The sequence below is a fragment of the Hydra viridissima genome, unplaced genomic scaffold, assembly GCF_058129835.1.
Source record: "Hydra viridissima isolate aposymbiotic clone 2 unplaced genomic scaffold, HvirCarnegie_v1 scaffold_14, whole genome shotgun sequence".
Taxonomy (NCBI): domain Eukaryota; kingdom Metazoa; phylum Cnidaria; class Hydrozoa; order Anthoathecata; family Hydridae; genus Hydra; species Hydra viridissima.
This window is the reverse complement of record NW_028324313.1, coordinates 8,404,467-8,418,963: the sequence shown is the minus strand read 5'-3', so window position 1 is coordinate 8,418,963 and position 14,497 is coordinate 8,404,467. Positions and strand designations below refer to the sequence as shown.

The following is a 14,497-nucleotide window of genomic DNA, read 5'->3' as shown; positions in this document are numbered from 1 at the left end:
GATCTGGGAGATGAACTATGAAGCAAATAATTAAGGAGTATGATTAATCATCTTTGGCATACACAATATTCCATTTTTAATATTCCATTCAGCCTTCAAGATGATGGAGCCTCAGCAGAGGATTGAAGTAGCTGATGCTCTACTTGATCTGAATGAGTGTAATAAAGTTTTCAGTGAATATGATAAACCAAAAATGTCTATATTCCTTAAGCTGTGATGAAGCTCAAGACAAGATTTATTCCTTGCCAAGGAGAGATTAAGAAAGAGTGGAAGAAAGGGGTTAACAACTAAGAAAAAGTTATAGTTGATAAGGATTGTGGTATGAGAAAAAATACTAGGGAACCATTTAGATAAATGGATAGCAAGTCTTGGATATGATAGTAAAAACCTGATATAATAGTTTAACTGTGAAGCTAGGAAACTTGTATATTTTATACTATAATATAAATCAATCATTATTTCTTTGTTCATTAATGGCACCTAGTTGATACAGGAAAATATTTTTAGAAGTGAAAAGTTCACAATTGCTATGTATAGTAAACCATTGACTATAGTAGTTTGGATTCAAGACAAAAAATCTGACCATGCTGGTCTTAATCAGGTGGAACAATCACAGAGTTTATTAAATGTTTAATAGTATCCCAGCATCAAACCAAGAAAATGTGCTCTGTATTTAGAAAGAGTCTTGGTTTTGAAGTAGCTTTTAAAGTTGTTTTGTTGCTATTGTAGAGGGAGTATCAGGACAATATCAAAATCTTAGGAAATTACTTGATCCTCTTGATCAAATATTAGGTTTCCTGTTGCATTTGATTTAAAGTGTGCAAACTCAATCTTTGGTATTTCAAGTCATACTGGAAAATATAGTTTGTGGTGTGAAGAAGAAAGTCTTTTGGATGCTGGAAAAAAATGAACACTTGGTTGTCTTGATAACCATTACAGTAAATACACTGAAGCTGGAAAACCAAAATCAAGGATGGCTGCTTATAAAAATGTTATTAACCCTAAAGTATTGTATCTTGAGGAAAATCCAAGTAAAATTGTAGAAAACTAACTGGAATACCTGGTGCAATGTGCTGGGTTTTCCAGCTATTAGATATAAAACGTTACTGTATTAATCAGAAATCCAATTGTAAATATATTGCCTATATATATATTTGCTATATTGTCATGTTTTTGGGAACTAAACCACACTCTGGTAATGTAGCTTTTTTGCAACAAATACATAGATAAATCACAATAATCTTCTCTCCAAACAAAAACCTGTCTTTACAAACTCTCCTTTATTTATACTGCATATTTTCCAAAAATATCCTCAAAAATCGTCATAAAAAACTGCTACCACATATTTACAATTTTTTTGTTTTTCTTTGGTAAAAATTTTTTAAACTACTAGCTCCATAATCACTTCCTCGCTGAAAATAAGGAATGGTTAGAGGGGGATGAAACTTGGTTCCAGCCATAAGCACCATGAACATGGAGTCCAGGGTGGTCCAACCTGGCTTAAAAACTTTCCTGGGAAAAAATAGACCTGTGTGCAAAATTTGGTGAGGATTGGATCAAAAATTTTTTAATAAAGAACACACCCACATACACAAAAATATACAAACTTTGAGCTTTACATTAGATTTAGTTCCAGTACCTGAGTTGCATGCATTAATTGGAATAGTTACGACTCTTGGAAAGCTATTTTTAAAACTATGGCCTGGCTTTAAACAATAGCTAAATTCAACTAATATAATTTTTAGAGGGCACCAATACCAAAAGTTTCTTGAATATGTTATCCTTACTTGTTATATCTCTGATCAAGGAAAACTTGACTTATTTTCAATAATTGAATGTTTAAGAAAGTTTAAGGCAATAAAGCTACCTTTGGTGTAAAAATAAATGCCAATAATGAGATTGTAGTTATGGAATTCAAGATGTCTCATGCCAATTTGATGGAATATATAAATAACTACTATGAAAATGTTTCTTCAAATATTCCCTGAAATGTTCATAATGCAGTTAACCATATTAAAACCATTCCTAAAAAGTACCAATACTAATAATGGATTTGGAATTTACTCAGAACAAGCTGGTGAGTCCATTCATCATGATTTCAAAAAAACATGGATTAGGTATGAGACAATAAAACTACTCAGAATATACTAAAAGGTTGAAGTTGTTGATTTGTAGCATTAAATAACAGTCTTTATGTTTGTTATTGGAGTAAATATATTGTTGACCAAGTGCACAATTGTACTATGAATTATTGTTCATCTTAATTAAATTGGATAGTTAGAAAAATATTTTAAAAACAATAAAGCTTGTTAATTTTTAGTATAGTATCTAATTGTTTGTGCATTATAAGGTGCAGCCTTATAAATACATATCATTTTTAACTCATTTTTTGTATAGGAAGTCACATAATACAGAGTAAAATTAGTTTAAGACATATCATACATATCTTTATTTAAATAATGCTAACCATGTACTGCCCAATTATTTAGCTTATTATTAAGTTTGTTATTCAGCTTGTTATTCAGCTTCATAAAACTTTAGTTTTTTTGAAATTTTTTTCATTCAAAGCTTAAATGTTTTTTTTTTTTTTTCATTTTATCTTTCTCTATGGAGGTTATCTATACTCTCTCTCAATAATAATTAAAAAAATAAATATGGGAAGTTTCGAACCTGGTGGTCATGATGGTTTACGGTGATTCAGATCCATATGAGTTCAAAAAAAAAAGTTTCATTTGTATCTTGAAAATTGAGAGACCTAGATCCTCAAAAAGTGGCACATTTGGGTCTGAAAATTCACTTTTAAAGAAATTGCTATGGATCTGTCAAAAATAGTTTTTATAGGACTGAAATAATTTAAATTTAATGTTGTACTAATGTGTTAAAAAAACGAATTTCTTTTTGTTTCAGATTGTATTTCAATGCATGGTTTACTCTTTAAAAAATGTTGCCTTTGTTTTGATCATCACACTCTTGATGCTGTTCATCTTTGCTTGTATTGGTGTCCAGCTCTTTCAGGTTTCACTTTTTGTCTGCTTTTTATGTGCTTTACTTATGATTAATTAATTTAAGGTTTAAGATTTAATGTTGTTTCAAAAATTTTCATCAATATGGTTTTTAATTCTAGGGAAGATTTTATTATTGCGAAGATGAAAGTAAAAGAAATCCACTTGAGTGCTTGTATGATTTTTAATTGAAGATCTTTTAACTTTGTAGTTCTCTGCTTTTGTATTGTTTTGTACTTCGATTTCAAATTCTTTTTATAAATTGTTTATTTTTAATAGAGGTGTATTTTATGAGTTTCCATCTTTGGAGAATGTGAACAAGGGAGTACCAGAAGTATGTTTTTTAAAAACTTAATCTTGTTAGCTTACACCTTTGCATAAATAATAAAAGTTTTTGATTAAATGAAATTTGTTTTCAGTCAAGAGAACGGCAATGGAAGAGACACGACTCTCATTTTGACAATGTCTTTGAGGCTATTCTTACACTTTACATATGTTCTACAGAAGATAATTGGCCTACGTAAATAGTTGTTAATTCTTTTTGTAAAAAGTGATTTTTTTAAAACCTTTTTCAAGGTTCTTTATTTTAAGAATAACCAATCATTTGTTTGTATCCTAAATATAACCAATGCCTGTTAAGTTGATTAAAAACATCTTTGTTTTGTTTTTTCTAGTGTTATGCAAAATGGGATGGATGTGACTGGGATTGATCATGGTCCTTTGACAAAGAACAGTTCTTATATGGCAATGTATTTTGTTATGTTTGTGGTTATATTTACATTCATGATAATCAACATATACATTGCGTTAATTATTCTGACGTTTCAAAAACAAGGTGAAAAACAGATCCAAGGTGGACTTGATAGAAACCAAGTAAATACTGTTTCATTTGAATAAAATATCTATTAAGTGAGATAACATGTTGGGTCTGACCAACTCTCTATGCATCAGTGTTCATCACCCATCAAGATTGAGTGGTTGTTTATCATTTATTTATTTAAAGGAAAGAGATGTTATGATTCTAAAGTAATGGCTAAGTTAAATTACTAAGTTACTTTTTGTAAAAGTGAATTAAAGTTGAAGTTTTTTATTTTTTTTTTTGCAGCGCGACTGTCTAGATTATGTCCTCAATGCCAAGCCTCGTGAACGCTTCATGCCAAAAAATGAATCATCAATATCTTTTCGGGTTTGGCTTATAGTAGACTCGAATTTTTTTGATTACTTTATAATGTCTCTCATTGTACTGAATTGCATTCAACTCATGATGAAGGTTAGTTTAACTAAAAAGTTGTTTTACATCTCGTTTTGAATCATTTAGTTTAAGATCATTAATGTTTTGATACTAAAAAATGAAAGTTAAAAAGTTTTCATTCCATTTTATACTTAATTCAATGGTAAAATAATGTTTTCTTTTTTACTTTAAGTATAATGGGATGTCTCAAGAATATCGTAATTTACTGCTGTCTCTAAATATTGGATTTACAATGCTTTATTTAATGGAAGCTTGCTTAAAGATCATTGCATACAGATTGGTATTTTATTTTTGTAGATTCTTTGTTTTTTATTGTTTTAATCAGAAATTTGGTAACATAACAGTATTTCTTAACAAGCTCATTAATTTAAATTTATATTCAATGTTAATGTATTTAAGAATTACTTCAAAGACTTATGGAATTTGTTTGACTTGGCAGTTATCTTAGGAGGACTTTTGGATATTATCTTGACTTTAGTAAGAAATTTAAGAAAATTTTAAAGTTGAAATTTTTGTTTTTTAAAAAATATCTTTTAATTGAAGTAATTTATTGAGTTTATGATTTATAATTGTTATATTAATAAAAATTTTTGTATAATTGTTATATTAATAACAACTTTTGCATTTATAATTGTTGTTTAACAACAATTACAAATGCAAAAAGTTTATTAAAATATATAACATTTGCAACACTAAAGTTGCTTTTAGTTTATTTTTATTTTCAAGTTTTTGTCTTATGTTTAGAATAATACAAAGGTTTTAGATCCAAGTATGTTTCGTTTATTCAGAGCAGCTCGAGTAATGAAGCTCCTTCGAAAAGGAAGCAGTATACGAATCATGCTTTGGACATTTCTACAGTCTTTTAAAGTATGACTCAAATAAATAGTTTCCAAAATCTTTTTCCATTTCAATGGCAAATTTACCTGAAAAATTTGTGTATTTAAAATCTTTATCTTTGTTTACAAATTATTTATTTTTAGAAAAAAAATTTAACGTTTTTGTTCTTCAAAGTTCTTATGGCTGTTTATTTTATGACATATTTCAAAAATATTTTGTTGTTTTTAAAAATACTTCTAGCTGAATAGTGTTTTTTCTTTGCAATAGTTGTGAATTAATTTGTTACATTGCAAAACTTTATCTGAACATCATCTTGTCTAATATTCCAGGCATTGCCGTATGTAACTGGATTAATTCTACTTATGTCTTATGTCTATGCTGTCATTGGAATACAGGTATTCACTGTAGTAGTTTGAAAGGCATGCATTTGCAATGATGTCTAAAAATTTTAACTTTCCATGAATATTTTATATTTTTTGAATATTTTGAATTTAGCTCTTTGGTAACATCAAACTGGATGGTGAGGTTTTTCACGATAAGAACAACTTCCGCAACATCTACAGAGCATTACTGCTTTTATTCAGGTATTTTTTTTATTCTTTGGTAAAGGGTATAAGATTGTATTTTATTTGTTATTTGTTTAAAACTTATATTAACTGTGTAATTGAAAAAAAAATTTTATAAACAGCAAAGTTAATATTCTGTAACTAACTAGTACGAGTTGGTTCATGAGATTGTAATTGCACTAATACTTATTTCTTTGTACTTCGCGCAAACATAAAGGTTGCACTTTGGTATTTAATATTCATCAAATGAGATATTATTTTCAATGTATTTTTTAAAAAGTTTTATTTTTTAAAATGTTTTACAATTAAAAAAAATTCAATTAAAGGTGTTCTACTGGTGATAATTGGAGTGCTATTATGTATGCTTGTTATGATTCTGCTGAATGTGATGAGTCCTATGCATCTATTACTAAAAATGCCTATTGTGGGGACACATGGTTGGCTATATTATATTTTACATCATACATATTTTTCTGTATGTTTCTTGTAAGTATTACATTTCTTTTGCTTATTTAATACTTTTATGTTAGAATATGTTTGAATTCTTGTTAATCAAATTGAATTGAACTGGTTTCTTAAAAAGACCCAGTTTTTACATATTTTTATTGTGATTTTAAATTTATTCCTGATACTTTTTTTTTTAAAAGCTACTAAATTCTCTGATTTGTTTCTAACTATCACAGAACCTTTCTAGCTATTAAATCTTTTTGTGGCTGTAATCATGGATAACTTTGAGTATTTAACTCGTGACACCTCTATACTTGGTCCACATCACATTGATGAGTTTATCAGATGCTGGTCTGAGTTTGATCCTCAAGCATTGTACGGATTGACTTTAAATACATATTTTCTATTTGTGCATTTTCAAAACTTTATTTAGTAAATTGAATGTATTTATTTATCAACCTGAGGTTTCTTAAGAATGAATTTGAAGTTATTGAATGTAATGCTTCTGAAATTTCTTTTAGAGGAAAAATTTCTCATGACAAGCTCTATGGAATGATGTGTTATTTATCTCCTCCTGTCGGATTTGGACTTAAATGCCCCAAAGTTGTTGCCTACAAAGTATGTATTTGATGTTGTTATTTTCTTTATACTATTATGGTAATTGTTGTTTTATTCTGTTTTATGATTAACAAAATTTCTCTGTATTTATGTGCAATTTAAGTTTATTGTTTTCTTTGTAACATATTTAAATGTAAAAATGTAGCAAAATTTCAAAAAAAACTAAATTTAATGGACAAATATTAATCAGTGGTCAATATTAAACTTAAACTTTTACCAGAAATAAAATTTTCATATATACCATATATGAAAAATATATAAGAAATAGAATTCTCATATATATCATATATCACTGATGTCTCGCAACTTAATCTTCACAAAAGTTAAAAAACACATTTTATCAGATTAGAGCTGGTTATACAACGAGTTTAATTGTTATATTTCTAAATTATTTGTTAAAAACTTTACTAAAAAAAATTATTAGCAGCAAAAAAGCATAAACATCTGTAACCGATTTTCTGCATTAAGTTTCTTAACTAAATGCATAATCAGGTTAAGTTTTGTCATCTGATTTAACCTCCATTTTTAAATCTTGTGAAACAGCATTGCATTAGGTTTTCTTCTTGTTTTAGCTACTCTTTATCTCTTAGCTTACCTCTCACAACTGGGATAAATCTTTTCAATCATTATTTTTCTTGAAGTCTTCTGATCCTAAAGTTCCACTAAATCCTAGATGTTTTAAATCAATAGGGTTATTTTTACAATCTGTTCTTGTAACAACTTCAGCATTGATACACATGGAAAAATATCAAATAGACTTTAGAAACTTAACAAGCTTTCTTGCTGTCTTAGATGTTCTTTTTGCTTCTGGATGTTTTGGTAGATTGTTCACTTTTTTAATAAATATATATATATTTTTCGCTATTTTGTTAAATGCAATATAAGGTATGCTGGCAGTTTACTACATTTTGATCAATTCAGTCTCTTCAATTTTTTAAATTTTATTAACAGTCTGATACTCCTTTCGTTGGTAGAAAGCAAAATGAAAATATCTTGCATGAACCTTCTGATAATAGTAATCAAATACAGTATTATTCATTTCTATTTATCACTCTCAGGTTGGTTCATTTCTACTGAAATATATTCTGCAACAGGTTTTTTAAAAGTTGCAACTACAAGACAAATTTTTTAAACTAAAATTTTTTTTGATGATTTCTAAGTAGGAAGCTTCTATCAATCAAATTTTTTCTGGTTGAGACAACTAAAATTTGCCCTGCCCTAATGTAAATACATATTCGTTATCTTCATATTTGATATTAAAAATGTAAAAGTTGAATTGATATTTAGTTCTGATATCTGTCACCTTAATACTTATTTTCTTATGAAACTTTGAATAAACTTAACTTTAAATGTAAAAACGTTTGATTAGAATATTCTGTCCTATTTCCACTCTCTAACTTGGATATAAAACCTTAATAACTTAATTACTGGTTTATTAATTTATCAATTATCTAAATAAAACTCTTTTTCTATTAAAGCGCCTTATCCGCATGAACATGCCAGTGGATCCTGATGGTTCTGTATCATTTCACACCACATTACTTTCACTTGTTCGTCTTGGTTTGGATGTTTTTTCAAAAGGAGATATCTTTGAAAACAATAAAGAGTTAAAGACCATTATCAAATCTTTGTGGCCAAAAATTGCAAACAAAACTCTTGAGAAATTCTTTCCAAGTTCGTCAGGTTCGCTGACTTTTGTATATATATACTTATATGTGGTTATATGTGTGTGTATATATGTATGTATGTATGTATGTATGTATGTATGTATGTATGTATGTATGTATGTATGTATGTATGTATGTATGTATGTATGTATGTATGTATGTATGTATGTATGTATGTATGTATGTATGTATGTATGTATGTATGTATGTATGTATGTATGTATGCATGTATGTATGCATGCATGTATGTATGTATGTATGTATGTATGTATGTATGTATGTATGTATGTATGTATGTATGTATGTATGTATGTATGTATGTATGTATGTATGTATGTATGTATGTATGTATGTATGTATGTATGTATGTATGTATGTATGTATGTATGTATGTATGTATGTATGTATGTATGTATGAATGTATGTATGTATGTATGTATGCATGCATGCATGCATGCATGCATGCATGCATGCATGCATGTATGTATGAATGTATGTTTGTATGCATGCATGTATATGTATGTATGTATGCATGCATGTATGTATGTATTTATGTTTTTAGTATGTTTTTACTTGATAAGGTGATATTAATAATCCTTATACATATCTTCAAAAAATTAAAATGAAAATGCAAATAAAACAAAGTTAAATATTCTATTAAAGCATATTTGTCATTCATTATATATTATAAGCTTTAATTTTTGTCAAGAGAGTATTATTTTAAAGCTCTTTTTTCAATATTAAATATTAAAAAAAGTGCTATAAAAATATAAACCTCTTTTCTATAGTCTTCAATTCCTTGTTTTAAAATTATTATATTCATAAAATTTTTTTTTTACGTTTCTCTCTTTGTTTAAATTAATGCAGTTTAGTATTTTGAAATATAACTTTTAGTATAATTGGCGCTATATTTTAAGTATTTCAAGTACGAGGTACGACAACGCGCTGAAGTCAAATAAATAATAAAATTTTGTTAATAATAAAATTTATTTTTGAATGCAATTAAAAAATTTGATATTCGTTTGAGATAAATTTTTACGTCTTTTTTTTTTTTATAAAATCTCTGACGATTTTATGATCTCTTATTCTTACAAAAATTTTCTTCTAAAAAAACGTTCATAGATTATTAATAGTTCACTGCTGTCATTGACTTGAATTCTAAATGAATCTTGTAGAGAAAATGTTAAAATTCTATAAGGTTTCTAAAGAATTTATTGTCTTCGGATCATTACCCTTGCAAATGTATTTATATCGCAACATCATTTAATTACAGATGAACATCAAATGACGGTCGGGAAAATATTCTGTATAAAGTTGCTGGTCATGAACTTTCGGAAGAGTAGGGAAAAAACCATTGAAGAAATTATAGAACAAGAACCGGTTGGCATTTTTTTTTCACTGTGGTTTTTTTTTTTTTTTTTTTTTGGGGGGGGGGGGTTCAAAATTTCAGGCTGTTTTGTGCTTTTATAAATTATAAACTTTAACTCTGTTTGAAAATAGTCCACTTCTCACACCGTGATACAACGCCTCCAATCACTGATTCCTGGATTTAAAATTCGCAAAACATCGAACGATTCGTGTAATCACATTACGGGAGTTTCCAAAAATGACATTGCACCAAATGTTAAATTTAAAAATTTCAATAAGTATTTTCTTTTTTTTTTTTTTTTTTTTTTTTCGTCTTTTTATTTTTAACTTTCCTGCTATTGCCACGTGTATATGAGATTATTTGACTATCAATGATTTTTTGCATTATTTCTGTCCTCATAGAGCCCATCATGACCATCGGCTCGCAAGAAAAAGTAGCATTTTAAAAAAAGAATATCATCGAAAAACGTCTTCTTGGAATGATGTATCACCGTTCTTTCGGTTTGAATCGTCAAAGAATGAATATGATAACACGACCAAAAATCAAGGAAATATTGTAAGCATAAAACTTCTTGAAAATACAGTTTCTTACGTTTTGTGCTCATGTTGCATAATTGATTTTTTTTTTCAGAAAATAAATTCGTTGACTTCAATTTTAATACCTGCATCTAAAATGCCAGAAACGGTGTACTCTTCTCCTGAACTGAAAGGTGAATCACATAGTAAACGAAGTTCTTTCTCAAGCGGCAAGTTGTTAAATTGGTTGAGTTCAAGTGCAACCGGAGAATCGGTCGATTCTTCAAGCAATCATCTAAAATTAGACAGCTTTAACAAAATCTCTTCAACGAGTTCTATTCAAAGTCAAAATTCTAAGAATAAATACCATCATCAAATGATAAAATCAATTTCGGCTCCTCCTACTCCTAAATGTAAATCTCACAGCACGATCTTATTGAATTTTTCTGATTCAGATGAAAGTAATCAGCCGATAGTATCTCCATTGGATAAACGTCATTTGAGTTCAGATCATTTTAATGCTTCGTATTTGTATCCCAACCTTAACGGTAAAACTGGTAACAAGTCACCTGATTTTGAAAGGCAAAGAAGTGTTTCAGATTCTCAAAAGACGCAAAAATATACAAATTGCCGGCGATTTAATGCAAACTGCTATAGCGTTAGCGATGGTAGTTTACAAGAAAAAAGAGGTATTCAGTCTAAAGATTGTAGGTACAATTCAGACCAAGCCGTTTATGATAATGTAATGTTTTGTGCGGACGATGCAAACAGTAGTAACAAAGCCTATGAACAAAACCAGCATCCCTTAGACTTACATCTTAACGAATATCGGCAGCGAACCGATTTAAACTTTTCATGGTTTCATGATAAACTACATAATTCTTATAAACCACACAAAGAGCAGGAAGATTCTTACAACAAATTTGACTTTCCATATAGGCTTGACGAAGCAGTAAATCAGCAACCATATAGACTTGACGAAGCAGTAAATCAGCAACCATATAGGCTTGACGAAGCAGCAAATGAGCAGCCGAGTAAACTTTCAGTAAATGAAATTTCAGAACTTTATCAACCTCATATCATAAGAGAAGATTTTTGTTTTAAAGGTTCTGAATAAAATGTCTGATCTTATTTTTCAGGTAAAAAGGTCTAATGAAATAAAACTTTTTTTTTCTTTCGCAGTTTATTTCAAAAAGATTTTTTTTTTGAACACAACTTTCTTCGCTTTTTCCTACTTTTTGCATTGTTTCTGACGTCGTTCGTTTTTCTTTTTATTGCGGATTCTTGACAAAAACATTAACCTTTCAGCTCGCATCGCTCATATGAAATATATGGTTCATATATGAAGTATATGGCTCATAAGGTTTGATGAGTAAGTTATAACCTCTAAAAGCAGAAGCTTATCTACGCAAGTTGTTAAATAATGCTGCGATCTAATGGAAGTTTCTATTTGGTATCATCCCATGAAGGTCAAAGGAATTTGCAATACGTTTGCTACTCCTAGCAATATTTGGTATTGAAAAATATTTTAAATTTTTTTAAAGGTATTCCTTAAGAACTTTTTGTATTTTTAATTTGTTATGGTAGAAATATATAATTACTTTGATAATTTTACAAACGTTATAAAAATACCAAAAGATGTACAAAAAATACAAGAAATACTTTCTATGTTTAATTTTTTATACGTCTATTGTATTTTTAATTCAAATTTGGAGTTTATCCGGAGGAGAAGAAACTTAAGGAGCTTTCAAACACTTGCAAACAGTTCTTGACAGCAACCTTGCATGTTAAGTTAAGATTAAGAATTGATTTCGTTACAACGGTAGCATATATTTAGTTCTCTTTGGTCACTTATGCAACTAGAATTCAAAAAAAAAAAAAAAAATTATTTCCTCGTTCCTTTGTTGGACAGCAAGGAGCTTTGAATTTTCTTCTGTCGGTGACAATATATAATCTCTCAGTATTACTGCTACCAGTTATATTTTTCAACATTTTTTTGAACTTCTGTATGCAGCGACTAGGTATTTTTTACAAAACATTGTTTGATATCCTCACCAATCTTTTGAAGAAAAAAAAAACGTCATCAATAATTGATAGCATGCTTAAATTAAATTAACACTAAATATTAACAACTCTGTGTGTCTTTATGTGATTTTTAGCTCTCTGGGTTTATTTTATGCATATACTCGCTGCATACTAGTACAATAACAAAGAACTACGATTACTTGTTTGTTCTGTGTAGTGGCATTGCCAGATCAGGTGAAACAGTTTTTACTTTCGTAACAATCTAAGTAGCATTACGCTGTGTAAACGCTACTTAGTTTCATTTCAGACCAGAAAGTGTTTTAACACATTTTTAAAATATCGTTAAAAAAGGAATTGTTCTTATTAATGGCTCCAAATTAATCTTTACTATCAAATGACGCGAGTATGTATTTATTTATGTGCCTACACTTACCAACTCTTGTTTTTTGTTTAATAAATTTGTGCCCCTATAGATGGCAATTTCAGTTTTTTCAGTTAAGTATGGGGTGCATCTTCTTGTGGCTAGTTGGTAAGGTTGGCATTAAAGTTGGCATTCATTTTTCATATTGAAAATTCCTGAATTATTTTTTTTCGTTCAATTGCAATCAAATTCGAACTTTAGAAATTCAAAATTCTTGCAATTATAAAAATGTTTTTGAATAATGGGATTAGATTAATTATAATAATTAAAATTGAATTGCGATGGCATTTTCAAAATTTTTTGGTGTTTAGTCGCATTTACTCAAGTTGCTTACAATTTTTATCTCGAATAGACGTTATCTGTTTGTGACTAAATTATAGTACTAGTTTTAATTAAATTAAAATTGCTGGTTATTTGAATAGTAAATTTTCTAACAGTAAATTGAGTTACTCGAAAGACTAGACGCTTCAAATCCAGCTACATCATTAACAGCTTATGAATCTGGATCTGAGTTGAACTTTCTGTTTCAAATGAGGCACTACTCGAAATTGTTTCTGGTTCTTCTGACTCTTCATCTGAATCTATTTCTTTTGCTCTTGAAAATAGCAAAAGAATATTAGACGAACTTAATAAAGCTGTAAAAAAAAACACATTTGCCTCGCATACCAAATCAATGTGAGACTGTCGGTGAAAATTCAAAAAGAAATGCTGTTGTTTAAAAATGGAGGTACACGTAGTGATTTTTTGCAAGGAGCGAATAATTTTTTGATGACTATTAAGCCTACCAGTGCAGAATCTGAACATGCTCTTTCTGCGGCCGGACTTTTTGCAATAAAAACAAGAAGTCGTTCGGGCGATGAAATTTTGGATGCGCTCTTCTCCCTCAAAACGTATTTTAAAAATAATCAAAAATAGTTACATGTGTATATTATATCTATAAAAGCAAAAAACTCTTTATAATTTAATAATTAAGTATGTATAATTTTAAAGAACCAAAGAATTTCCTTGTAATTTAAAAAATAGTTTTTTCTAAACATACTTTGAATGTGTTATTAATTTTCTTAAAATTTTACTAAAATAATATGTTAAAATCTTTCAAGAACAGGTATTTAAAAATCCTGGGATCCCACGAATAGGTAAACGCATTCCCGAAATCCCGGTATTTTAAATATAGCACGGGATTACAAACCTTAATCTTTATCATCAATTGAAGGGTGAAAAACCGACCAATAAAAATGGTTTATTCAAGATGCTTTCGGATTGTTGGTTATATATCCGCAAAGATGTTCTTATCAACTTAGTTGACTCATGTCTCATGTCACTGATGTCTCATCGTTGTCAAGTAATATTAAAATTTAGACGCTATCCAACAAAATACTGAATGAAAAAAAAAATGCTGTGATGAAAAAATGAGGAGGAATTAAATGTCTCTTTTTTGAATTTTTTCAGTTTGTAAACTTTTGCACGATTATGTTTTCAAAAAAAATTTTAATTTCTTTCTTCCGTTACAAATTATCTTTTTTTTTTGAGTAAATCATGCTATGTTATCACTCTAGAGGAACAATAGGTAAAAATTCCATGTATTTTCAGTGAAACGGCAAAAGGTTAAGACAAAAAAACTAAAAAAATTTAGCTGTTTATAAACTTTCACATGCTACTGTGTGTGTGTGTGTGTGTGTGTGTGTGTGTGTGTGTGTGTGTGTGTGTGTGTGTGTGTGTGTGTGTGTGTAGTTTTTTAAATTGATCTGTTTTCAAAAAATTTGTTATTAATTTTAAAC

At 28.7% G+C, this 14,497-nt stretch overlaps 1 protein-coding gene and 1 pseudogene across 2 annotated transcripts in view; both read left to right on the top strand.

The window, feature by feature from the left end:
* Positions 1 to 11,953, top strand: part of LOC145181856 (muscle calcium channel subunit alpha-1-like) — a 28,357-nt gene extending 16,404 nt beyond the window's left edge. For both annotated transcript variants that reach the window (XM_090071959.1, XM_090071960.1), the window contains 20 exons: positions 2,908 to 3,015; positions 3,125 to 3,177; positions 3,282 to 3,336; positions 3,422 to 3,522; positions 3,677 to 3,875; positions 4,108 to 4,272; positions 4,427 to 4,534; positions 4,654 to 4,731; positions 4,999 to 5,121; positions 5,421 to 5,486; positions 5,587 to 5,675; positions 5,984 to 6,143; positions 6,352 to 6,479; positions 6,626 to 6,722; positions 8,201 to 8,405; positions 9,663 to 9,769; positions 9,890 to 10,035; positions 10,160 to 10,313; positions 10,389 to 11,412; positions 11,582 to 11,953. In XM_090071959.1, coding sequence (XP_089928085.1) covers positions 2,908 to 3,015; positions 3,125 to 3,177; positions 3,282 to 3,336; positions 3,422 to 3,522; positions 3,677 to 3,875; positions 4,108 to 4,272; positions 4,427 to 4,534; positions 4,654 to 4,731; positions 4,999 to 5,121; positions 5,421 to 5,486; positions 5,587 to 5,675; positions 5,984 to 6,143; positions 6,352 to 6,479; positions 6,626 to 6,722; positions 8,201 to 8,405; positions 9,663 to 9,769; positions 9,890 to 10,035; positions 10,160 to 10,313; positions 10,389 to 11,390 — 3,144 coding nt within the window. In that variant the 3' untranslated portion in view covers positions 11,391 to 11,412; positions 11,582 to 11,953. The remainder of the gene's footprint in view (positions 1 to 2,907; positions 3,016 to 3,124; positions 3,178 to 3,281; positions 3,337 to 3,421; positions 3,523 to 3,676; positions 3,876 to 4,107; positions 4,273 to 4,426; positions 4,535 to 4,653; positions 4,732 to 4,998; positions 5,122 to 5,420; positions 5,487 to 5,586; positions 5,676 to 5,983; positions 6,144 to 6,351; positions 6,480 to 6,625; positions 6,723 to 8,200; positions 8,406 to 9,662; positions 9,770 to 9,889; positions 10,036 to 10,159; positions 10,314 to 10,388; positions 11,413 to 11,581) is intronic.
* On the top strand, positions 101 to 2,151 carry LOC149879148 (uncharacterized; annotated as a pseudogene).
* Positions 11,954 to 14,497: the final 2,544 nt, after the last annotated feature.